Source organism: Balaenoptera physalus (genome assembly GCF_965194825.1).
Source record: "Balaenoptera physalus genome assembly, chromosome: X".
NCBI lineage: Eukaryota > Metazoa > Chordata > Mammalia > Artiodactyla > Balaenopteridae > Balaenoptera > Balaenoptera physalus.
Genome location: NC_138903.1, coordinates 133,039,984 through 133,050,483, shown reverse-complemented (window position 1 = coordinate 133,050,483; position 10,500 = coordinate 133,039,984). Strand labels below are relative to the sequence as shown.

At 66.1% G+C, this 10,500-nt stretch overlaps 1 protein-coding gene across 2 annotated transcripts; it reads right to left on the bottom strand.

Moving 5' to 3' along the window:
* Positions 1-310: 310 nt before the first annotated feature.
* SLC6A8 (solute carrier family 6 member 8) lies at positions 311-9,388 on the bottom strand. Of its 2 annotated transcripts, XM_082446175.1 has the most exons (14): positions 8,990-9,388; positions 7,364-7,495; positions 6,022-6,271; positions 5,457-5,589; positions 4,321-4,455; positions 4,126-4,229; positions 3,913-4,037; positions 3,163-3,275; positions 2,891-3,028; positions 2,709-2,811; positions 2,518-2,618; positions 2,258-2,428; positions 1,711-1,854; positions 311-866 (listed from the first exon to the last, which is right to left on the bottom strand). In XM_082446175.1, exons 1-13 carry the CDS (start codon positions 9,249-9,251, stop codon positions 1,714-1,716), a joined length of 1,908 nt encoding a protein of 635 aa, XP_082302301.1. In that variant the 5' UTR covers positions 9,252-9,388; the 3' UTR covers positions 311-866; positions 1,711-1,713. The 2 variants fall into 2 exon arrangements, with proteins under 2 accessions (XP_082302301.1, XP_082302300.1); XM_082446174.1 differs by having other exon boundaries at positions 311-1,854.
* Between the last annotated feature and the right edge of the window lie 1,112 nt (positions 9,389-10,500).

The following is a 10,500-nucleotide window of genomic DNA, read 5'->3' as shown; positions in this document are numbered from 1 at the left end:
GGAAAGAGCACCTGTTCAGTGCAGCGTTTGGGCAGCCTTCGCAAACCTCAGCGCCTGGACTTCACACCCACCTTCCCTGCTCGGCGTGCTCCTCTTTAGCACACCGTTATCCTTGCTCCCCCAAGTATGTCAGCTCCGTGGGGAAAAGGCTTCCTGCCGGCTTCCTTCCCTGCTCCGTTGCAAGTTCCCAGAACAGTGCCGGGTGCAGAGACCCTCAGGGCGAATACTTGCCCAAGGAAGCTGCTCGAGGTGGGGAGGCCTCCACCCGCAACCCCGGCACCTGACAAACAGAGGGGGAGCAGGAGGCAGCTTTGGAAAATGACATGTTTTTATTGCTATGTTTGCAGCGGCTTTTGAGCACAGTAAGGGTGTCCCCGCTGGACCGCCGCCCTCACCCGCCCCCCACCCCTCCAGCCCACGTCAGGGTGTGAGGGAAGCCTTTCTAGGGCCCCCTCGGCTGTCTCGGGATCGGACGTGACACAGACGTGGGTTAAGTGAAGCTGCTACGCGGAGGACTTGAGACGTGGAAAGCGCGTCAGCCTTAAGCTCGCAGGTGGGAGCCGCGCGCAGGATCCCTGGGGCGGGGGACGGAGGCCCACCTCAGATCCCTGCCGCGGGGGCGCCCGGCCCAGGGCGCAGGGTGTGGGCCAGCCTGAGCATGCCGGGTGAGCGGCCCCAGGTCCGGATCCCCCCCGCAGAGCCCTGCGTCGGCTCACCCTGCCGACCTGTGGGCAGAGCGGGGAGTGTGCGGACACCCACTGAGGTCCCCGCCATGCACTTTTCCACCCCAGTCTGGGGCCAGGGACTACACGTGCATACCCACACGACAGACTCACACACTCGACAGCTTGAAGCTTCTGTTTTGCCTATGAAAATGAGATCTATAAATTCACACTCCTTGGCTGGGGCAGAGGTGTAAGGGGCTGAAAGGGATGGGGCGCGGCAAGGAGAGGGACGTTGGGGTGTTTCTCTTAGAAATATACAAGCAGAAATCTCCTCAAGTTTTTATAAAATGTGCAAAATACAAGCCTCATTTGCCCACAGGCACGATTTACACCTGGTATTCACCTTGGCTGAGAAATAGAGATCTGTGTCTATACCCTATGAACTCACGCACACATGCACTCAAGCTCACACAACTGATATTGGTGGCAATTGGCTCAGGAACTGAAGGTTCCCTTGCTGGCTGGCTCTCTAAGCTTCTAGAGTAGGGATGGGGAGAGGGGTCTAGCCCAGCTGAAATATTCATTCGCCTTGGTTCTGCTGCCCCTCCCTCACCTGCCCCCTCCGCTCTCCAGTCCCCCTGTTTCCCGAGCTGCCACTGCGGCCCCTGGGGTGAGGGGCCACCCAAGGGTGTGCTGGGCAGAGCCTGGAGAGAGGCAGGCAGGGCCTGGTGGGGTCAGGTGAGACGTGACTGTAGCGGGCACTGGAGGGCGGGCGGCAGGGCCTGGGAAGCAGCGTGTGCACCAGCTTGGTTAAGGGGGGTGGGGGAGGCATCTATTTTTGGTGGGTTGTGATATTTTTGGCATTTTATTAAAAATGGAAAAAGTTATTTTAGTTATAAGCACTCTGGTGCTTCCTCCCCTCCCCCCCCCACCCCGGCAGACCCCGTAGGTGGCAGGGAAAGGCAAGCCCCCTGGGGGGGTGGGGGGCTAGAGCAGGGGCTGCTATGGCTACGAGAGGGTGAGCTGGTGATGTGAGCCGGGGCACCTGTCACATGACGCTCTCCACCACCACCACCTTGCTGCTCTCAGACACTGGGGTCAGGGTGGTCAGGCCCCTGACATCCGAGTCCTGAGCTCTGTACTCCAAGTGGTGGAGACCCCATACGGGCTGCGTCAGGTGCTGCCAGCGCTGCGGGAGAGAGGGACACGTTGAGTCCCTGGGGAGGGGCACCTGCTTGTCCCTGGCCTCTCTCCACTTCCCGCCGCCTGTCACCAACTTGCGGCCCGGGGCCGCGCCCCTCCTGACCAGGCCCCGCTCCCTACGCTAGGGAAATAGGGTTCATTGGAGGGCTGGGTGGCTGCTAGAACGGAGGCTAGGGACAGGCCTCTCCTCCGCCGCCACCACCCGAGCGAGGCCCTGGAGGGCCAACTCTCCTCCCGTACACACCCCTCCGAGCTGGCCCAGAGGCTCCGGGCACAACGGGTCTGTCCCGGCGGGTGGGTGGGAGAAGGGGCAGGGCGCTCTGGAGGTCATGTCCACACCCAACGGGAGGGAGGGATGGTGTGCGGGAGACGGGGTGCGGGGAACTGACCTCAGCCACGGTCCCCTTGGCCTTGAGGAGGCAGCCCAGGAGGTGGAGGGGCACACACAGCATGGAGGAGAGCGCGAAGCCCCAGCCCACGGCCTCGCCCCACCATGGGTACACGTAGGTGTTGTTGTAGACCAGCGGCTTGTAGTACACCGTGTTGAAGATGAAGATGCCCTGCGGGCGAGAAGCCTCGCGCTCAGCCGGCAGCCACCGCTGCAGGCCCTTGGAGTCCCTCGCCCTGCCCAGCCTCTCACGGCCCTTACCATGCACACCAGCGGGGTGAAGAAAGACCAGCACCATTTCATCCAGGGGCAAGGTCGGTACCCGATCATGCAGGCCACGTCGTCCATGAAGCGGTCGGCTCCTGGGGTAACGTGAGGCCGGAGGGCCGGAGCTAGAGACGCATCCCCCCGACCGCGCCGCACCCCCGGCTTGCCTGTCGGCCCAGACCTACCGTACACCCAGGCGATCACCACGCACTCCCAGAAGGCCTGCCAGAGCAGGGTGGTGCCGCTGGCTGAGTAGTAGTCAAACAGCTGGAAGACATACATCCCGCCCTGGGGATGGAGCCAGGTCAGGGAAGGTGGCAGCCGGCAGCCTGAGGCCAGGGGCCTCCCTCACCCTGCCCCCACTCACATCGGTCACCATGGAGAGGTCAATGACAAAGCAGAGGGCGCAGCAGAGGGCCACGGAGATCTCTCTTTGGAAACGGAAGTAGTAGGAGGCCGGGAGGAGGTCCAGCAGGCCGGTGATGAAGCCTTCCACACCTACAAACTGTGGCCGGGCAACTCAGGCCGTGCCCCTCCCCCCCCACCTGCCATCTCCCGTCGCCCAGGGTGCCCTCTGCGCACCAGCCCCCCGCCCCCCCACCTCCCAGCCCCCTCTATTCTGCCCCCCCTTTTGCAAACCTGGCTGTCGAGGCCGAGCAGCAGCAGCATGAAGAAGAACAGGGCAGCCCAGAGCGGGGCCACAGGCATCAGCGTGACGGCCCGGGGATAGGCGATGAAAGCCAGGCCAGGCCCTGAGGGGGAAGGGGCGGGGTGTGGACACCTGGAGCCCCCCACCCACATCCTGTCCCCCTCCACCCTGCACCACAGTACCAGCGTAATGGACGATGCCAGGGCACCCTGTGGCCAAGGGCCTTTCCACTTGTGTCGGGACACTGCCGGGCCACTCGAGCCCTCGTGTGTGTGGTGTGTGTGTGTGTGTGTGTGCGCGCGCACACGCGCGCGCATGCCATACCAGGGGCTGGAAGGTTCCCGCGAGCCCTTGGTAGACCTCTACCCATAAGAGTGGCGTGTCTGGCTCAGCCTTCTGGACCTGGGTTCCAGCAGCTACTGTGGCCACAGATCACCACTGACCCAGAAAAGGCCGACCTTTCCCTCTACAACACTCAGGCAAGCGTGAGGACATACCCCGAGGCCCCTGGCTACAGACGGATGGGGGCTCGGGGCTCCACGTGGCCTGGCCTGAGATGGCTGAGCAGCTGTGCCTCGCAGCTGCTCAGCCAGGCCTCCTGGCCCAGGGTGATGTGACAAACGGAGTTTGAATTGCTCTCATGTCTCAGAACGTCGCTCTGTGTGCGTTCGTGTACGCGGCACGTTACGACAGCAGCTGCCGCTGCTCCGGAGGCCGGGCTGGGGCCTGGGGGTCTTTACCTGATTCCGCCACCTTGGAGATATGCACGCCCTGCTCTGTGGCCATGAAGCCCAGGATGGAGAAGACCACGAAGCCAGCAAAGAAGCTGGTCCCGCTGTTGATGAGTGCGAGGATGATGGCATCCCTGGGGGCAGAGGGGACCGTGTGGGCTGGTGAGACTGCCTGCTGCCCACGGGCAGGCAGGGCAGGGGTGGCAGGGCTGTAGTGCCTACTTGTAGCAGTTGTTGTTGAAGCGATTGTAGCTGCCCAGGGCCGTGAGGGCCCCCAGGCCAATGGCGTAAGAAAAGAAAATCTGGGTCCCGGCATCTATCCATACCTGGAGGTGAGCGAGGGGAGAGCAGGTGTGAGGAGCCCTGCTAGGCTGGCCTGCTCCCGCACCGTGTCCCCCTGCCCGACCTCTGCCTCACCTGAGGGGACGCCAGCTTCGACCAGTCAGGCTTGAGATAGTAGATGATGCCGTCCAAGGCTCCAGGCAGCAGCACCCCACGCACCAGCAGCACGACAAGGACCACGTAGGGGAATGTAGCGGTGAAATACACGACCTGGGGGGGCGGGGGTGCTCAGAGGGGTCCTGCGGCACCCACCGCCCCCTCAGGCGCCCTCAGCCTGCGCAGGGCTGCCAGGAAGGCCACGGTCCCCGCCCCCCCCCCCGCTGGCCGATGTGCTCAGTGGTGAGGAGGGAGGCCACCCAGCGGCACCCACTTCTACTCATCAGAGCCACGACTCCTCCAAAAGGAAGCTGGGTGCTTGGCTGGGGCACCAGCAGCCCCACGGCAAGCACAGGTCAGCTGCAGAGGGAGGGAGAGGCAGGGCCCTCCCCTGGCAGGGAGTGAGGCCGCAGCCCGCGGGTAGGTCCCACGCCTCCCGACTCCAGGTCCTCGTCTGCAGAGAGGTGGGGGTCCTTGGTGCCGGGGATTAGAACTCAGCCAGCCAGAGACAGAGGCAAGATCAAGATGACAGCAAAGGCCTCTGCCTCCCACCCAAGCTGGGCCAAGCGGCTGCTCTGCGGACCCTGCTGGAATGGTCCCGCCCTCCAGAGCCCCGGCCGTGTCCCGCAAACGTCGGCACACTGTATTATTGTGTGTCTGTTCGCACAGTTGTCCCCGCAACCTGACAGGGAGCCCCTGAGGGAGGGATGTGTCCAGGCTCCCCGCTGGGTCCCCCAGGGCAGACAGGCAGGTGAGAGAGACAGGCGGAGACCAGGTCTACCCAGACGGTCAAAAACTGACTCAGAGCCAGAACCGAGAGAAACTGGAAGGGAGGGAAGGTGAGCCAGGGATGCCCCCGACCCCAGGGAAGGGGCAGACGCTGCCGGGGCCTCTCCCCCTCCACTCGGGAGGGAAGGCTGCCGGGCCTGGAGGTGCAGGGTGGAGAGGACTCTCCAGCCAAGGGGTGGGGATCACGTGGCCCGGACTGAAGTCACTGCCCCTCCTCGGGCTCTGGCTCTGGTCCAGTCTCCTCCCGTTGCAGCAGTGGTCGCTGGCAGACACCCACACACCCCCAGGCAGTGCTGCCCCCAGCTCTGCCGTCACCCCGGCTGTACCTTTCCTGTTGACTTGACCCCCTTCCAGACACAGAAGTAGACCAGCACCCAGCAGGCCAGCAGACACAGGGTCACCTCCCAGTTGAGGGCCCCCGGAACCTCCAGCCCCCCGGAGAGCCGCAAGACTTTGTTCCTGGGGGAGGGAAAGCCCATGAGGGCTGTGCCAGCAAAGGGCCAGGAGACTGGGCGTGGCCCTGGGGTGGCGCCCCCCCGCCGCCGCAGCCCTTGAGTCCAGCCGGTCTCCCCCATGCACCTGGCCGGCCCGGGCCAAGCCTGCAGCCTGGAGTCGCTGCAGTCTGTGTCCCCGGAGCCTTGGAGCCGCTGGCGGCCCGGCCCCACGCCGTCCCCAGCAGGCCCAGCAGCAGTCCTCCGCTTTCCTCCCCAGGCGGGCAGGCACCGCCCGCTCCGCATCCCTGGCCTCATCCCCCCAGGGCCGGGCCCCGACACACGCACGCGTGCACATGCACGCACACGCACGCGTGCACACGCACACACATGCAGACTTGAGCTACGTGTGGGAGACCAGAGAGACAGGCCGGGCCTGGCCCAGAGGTGCCTGACTCACTCCCAGAACTCGATGACAGGGGACCGGCGGTCAGCAAGCTGGTCACAAGTGAGGTTGGCCAGGGTGGCATTGGCACAGTCTTCGTGGCGGAAGATCTCCACACAGTCGGGAGTGTTCCAGGTATGGCCACACGTGGCCCAGGGCAGCGTGGTGGTGAAGGACTTCACCAAATAATAGAAGCCCCAGGCCAGCACCATGATGTAGTAGGTGTTGCAATAGAAGACGATCACCATGGAGGCGTAGCCCAGGCCTGGAGAGGAGCAGAGTTTCCGTGCAGGCTCTTTTCTGGCCAGTTCCCCACCGTCCCCACTATCTACCTGGCCAGGCACTGCCAGTGGTCCCTGCTGGAACCCTAACATCCTGCTCCCTGCATCTGCCGTCCTCCCCCTCCCCCACCATCCGTGCAACTAGATCCTTCTCTGTTGCTGTCCAACCAGACCTCTCCAAGTCCCCCTGGACTCTCCCTTGTGCTGTGTCCCCAGCGCTAGGCTAACACTCCTCAATCTGTCCCCCCAAATCAGCCCCTGCTCTCTGCCCCCGCCCTGCTTCACCTCCTGCATCCTCCCCAGCCCCAAAGCAGAGCACACATCCTGCCCCCATCTGAGAGTCAAGTCCTCTTGTTTCCCTAGTCTCACACACCTGTCCCCTTCTCCTGGGTCCCACTGCCACCATGATGGTTGAAGGAAGGCCATGCCTCCACCTGCCCCCCACCCAGTGGCCTCCTGTACCAGCAGCTGGGGGGTTTTCTGGGGACCTGGGGCAGTGTGGGAGACAGTCACCCTCTCAGCAGGCAACCTCGGCCAGTCACTTACTTCACCTCTCTGTGCCCCAGCCTCCGAGGAGGGTAACAGTAGGACCTACCTCCTAGGGCCTTGAGCTGATGGGGGAACACTGCCCACACACAGAAGGGGCTTGGCGGTAACCCTGGCCACTGGTCCTTCCCTTCAGACCCTGAACTTTCGATGGCTCCCGTCCCAGCCCCTTAGGCTGGCCCTCTGGCTTCTCCTGCCATCGCGTCTCACGCCCAGCCACCCTCTTTTCAGCCCCAGCGAGCCAAGGATACTCGGCAGGGCCTGTCCCGGGCGCTGCTGGGACTGGGCTTTCTCGCCCTGGTGGAGAGGCCCATCCCCCACTCTAGTCTCCACCTCCCCAAGGTCAGCCAGGTGGTCTGCACGTCCTCCAGGTTCTCCCTCACAGCTTGGGGGGCATCCCAGGCCTGGTGCTCAGACAGGAGGTGCTCAGACTTGAGGTTTCTCAAGTGGGCACCAGCTTTGCCCCAGCGGCGGGGAAGGGGAGAGGTCCCGGAGGGAGAGGGTGAGAGGGGCTGCCTGGGGCTGCTCACCTTTGAACAGGGGGCAGATATTCCACACGTTGATGCTGCCGGCCTTCATGAACTGGCCCAGCGAGATCTCCAAGAAGAAAATGGGGATTCCTCCGACCAGGGCGATCAGGATGTAGGGAATAAGGAACACACCTGGGGGATGAAGCTCAAGGTGGCCACTTGCACAGGGCAGCCCCTTAGCCAGGTGGGGACTTGACCCAGACTCCTCAGCCGGGCCGGGCCAGTCAGCCTGGCTTTCAGAAGCCCTGCGAGGCGGGTGGCGCCCCAGCTGCAGGCTCCGCCCGGGCCCCATCGTAACTTCCCACTGAGTGAATCAGTGCAAGGGGTGGCTGCTGGCTCAGGGGCCCAAGGTGGACAGTCTTGGGGAGGTGGAGTGTCGAGGGGCCTACGGCAGCCCCTGGGCCCTTAGAGCCCTGCTTCCTGGGCTGGGGGTCCCCTACAAGGCTTCTGCCCCTACTCACCTACGGTGACCTGACTAACGGGTGCAGAGGACACACACACTTGTGGACACAAGCCACTCCGTGCTCGGCGCTCAGTCCCGGGGACCTGCCGAACTTGGGCGAGGGGAAGGGAGCCCTGGCCTGTCCCGGCACCCAGACTCTTGCCTGCAAGTGTGAAGGTCCAGGGGAGAGGGTGGGTGGGTAGGTGGGTGGCAGTCGTCTGCCGGTGGGCAGAATGGAGGGTGTCTGAAAGGGCATGTGAGCAAGGACAGAAGGAGACAAGGTTGGGGGAGGCTGGCAGGGACCTCAGGCTGGGGGTGGGGGAGCCCTTCTCCTCTCCAGGCCCCCTACCCTTGCCCCGCTCTGCACTCTCCACTACTCAAAAGCTGAGCTTGGTTGCAGCTTGCTTGGCTTCTGGTCTCAGCATCCTTCTTGCTTGTGACCTTGGGCAAAGACCTTCTCTCTGGGCCTCAGTTTCCCACCCGTCATCTAGTCACTGCGGCTTCCCACCAACCCTGGTGCTGCTTTGCAGTCACAGGACACACGCGTGCCCATCGCTGTTGCTAAGCTGGGCCGGGGCGGGCGGCGGGCATGGGGTGTGCATGCAGTGTGTCCAGTGGCGGCGCCAGGCGGCCCAGGCTGCAGGCTTCCCAAGCCTGGCTCAGGCACCCAGTGTTCCAGGCCCAGGCTAGAGGGGAGGGAGGGGAGGGGAGGGGAGGGAAGGGGAGAGAGGGGAATAGAAGAGAGAAGGGAAGGGAGGGGAAAGCAGAGGGAGGGACAGAATGGCCCATTGTGTGTGTGTTCGTGTGTGCACACGTGGGGGGCCCACACAATGTGCCACTTGTGTGCCTGACCTGAGGGGGCAGCCAGGGCTCCTCACCTCTGGAAGCCCCCCCCAAGGGGTAGGCCTCGCCTTGCCACCTCCGTGGCCAATCACTTCGGGGCCGAGAGTCTGTGGGGGCAGCTCGGCGGCTTCGGCAGGAGGCTCGCCTGCCCCCTCCCCCCACACGCTGCCAGGCACATGACCGGCCGGGGGGGGGGCGGAGACCGCCCGGCTGGGCCACCGCGCGGCGACGGCGGGCGAGGGGCAGCCCCCGGCCGTCCCGGGGGGGCCTCCCCACCCCCTGGACTTCGCACGGGCGCCCCGGCGGGGCCGGCGGCAGGCGGGGGAGGGGCTTGAGCTCACCTCCGCCGTTCTTGTAGCACAGGTAGGGGAAGCGCCACACGTTGCCCAGGCCCACGGCGAAGCCCACGCAGGACATGATGAAGTCCATCTGGCGCGTCCAGGTCTCGCGCGGCGGCACGGCCAGGTGGCCGCCGGGCGCCCCCAGGCCCGCGGGGCCGTCGGCCTTGGCCGGGGCCCCGTCGGGCCCGGGCGCGATCAGGGGGCCCTTCTTCTCGTCGCCGGACACGCTGTAGATGCCGTTCTCGGCGCTCTTCTTCGCCATGGCCGGGGGCGCGGCGCCCCGCGGGAGCGGGCGGGCGGCGGGGGCGCTGGCGGCACTGGGGGGGGCCCGAAGGCGCGGGCCCGCCGGGGGCCGGGGGCGGCCGGACCGGGGGTCGGGGCGGCGGGCGGGCGGCGGGCGGGGTGCGGGACGGCGGGGGCGGCGCGGTCAGAAGCAGTCCACGAAGCACTTGAAAGTGAGCCTGAAGAATCTCATGTGTGTCGGGGGCCCGGGGGCGCGCGGGCGGCGGCGGGGCCCGGCCGGGCGGCGGCGGCGGCTCCCGAGGCTCCTGCCCGCAGCTCCCGCGGCGGCGGCGGCGGCGGCGGCGGCGGCGGCGGCTCGGCCGGCCCGAGGCTCAGCCTAGCGGGGCGCGGGTGGCATCCGGAGCCCACCGGAGCCCACTGTCTGCAAGCGGCGGCCGGAGCAGGGGCCTGCGGCCCGCGCCCCCCGCCCCGGCCCGAACCCGCGCGGCTGCTCGGCTCGCCCGCGGCTCCCCCGGCGGCGGCCTAGGCGCGCTCGCCCCTCCTTCCCGGCGGCGGCGGCGGCGGCTCCAGCCGCTCTCGGGGCCGCGGCGGGCTCAGCAACTCACCACTGCGCTGCGATCCTGCCTCTCCTCCCCGGCCCGACCGGCTGCCGCTTAAGAACCGACTCCGGGATGATGTCACTGTCGCCCCACCCCCACGACTGGACTGCTCCCCCTCCCCCTCCTCCGTCCCTCCCTCCCGCCTGCCCTCCCCGTCACTCCGCCCACCTCCTCCCGCCCTCCTCCCGAGGAGGCGACGCCGCTGCAGCGGGAAGCTGGATGGCTGCTACCTGGGGCGCCGGCCAGCACCTCCTTCCCAGGGGCCCGAACCTCCCCTGACCCCAGGTTCACCTGGGCCTGGTTCACGTCGACCCTCCTAACCTGCCCTTCCCGGTTCTAGGCCAGCCACTACCCTGGCTGCCTTCTCGACATCCTTGGCCCCCCTCTTCCCTCCTCCTCCTTCCAGCCTGTCCCATCTCGGGTCCTTCTCTGACTCCCAGCTGCGGCTTGGGCCACTGTTGGGTACCAAGGCCTACAGCTTCCCGGCTCCCCTGCACCAGAGGGGGTGCAGGGTGCTTCCGCCTCCTGCAGGGCTGGGCCCAGCTGGCCAAATCGGGGAACGGCTGGGGCGGGGGTGTAGGTATGCCTCCAGGTGTGCTGTGGGGCTTTGCCAACACCCTGTCTCCTGCCATTCGGCCCTCCCTGAGGGACACAGCCCTGGTAGCTGGG

Bases quoted from the DNA above. Each gene is read 5' to 3' on its own strand.
- SLC6A8 (XM_082446174.1), bottom strand. From the start codon at position 9,251: ATGGCGAAGAAGAGCGCCGAGAACGGCATCTACAGCGTGTCCGGCGAC. The intron at 4,038-4,125 runs GTAGGCACTACA...CTCTGCCCCCAG, and splicing joins TTCAACAACAACTGCTACAA to GGATGCCATCATCCTCGCAC. The intron at 2,812-2,890 runs GTGAGTGGGGGC...CTCCATCCCCAG, and splicing joins ACCTCTCCATGGTGACCGAT to GGCGGGATGTATGTCTTCCA.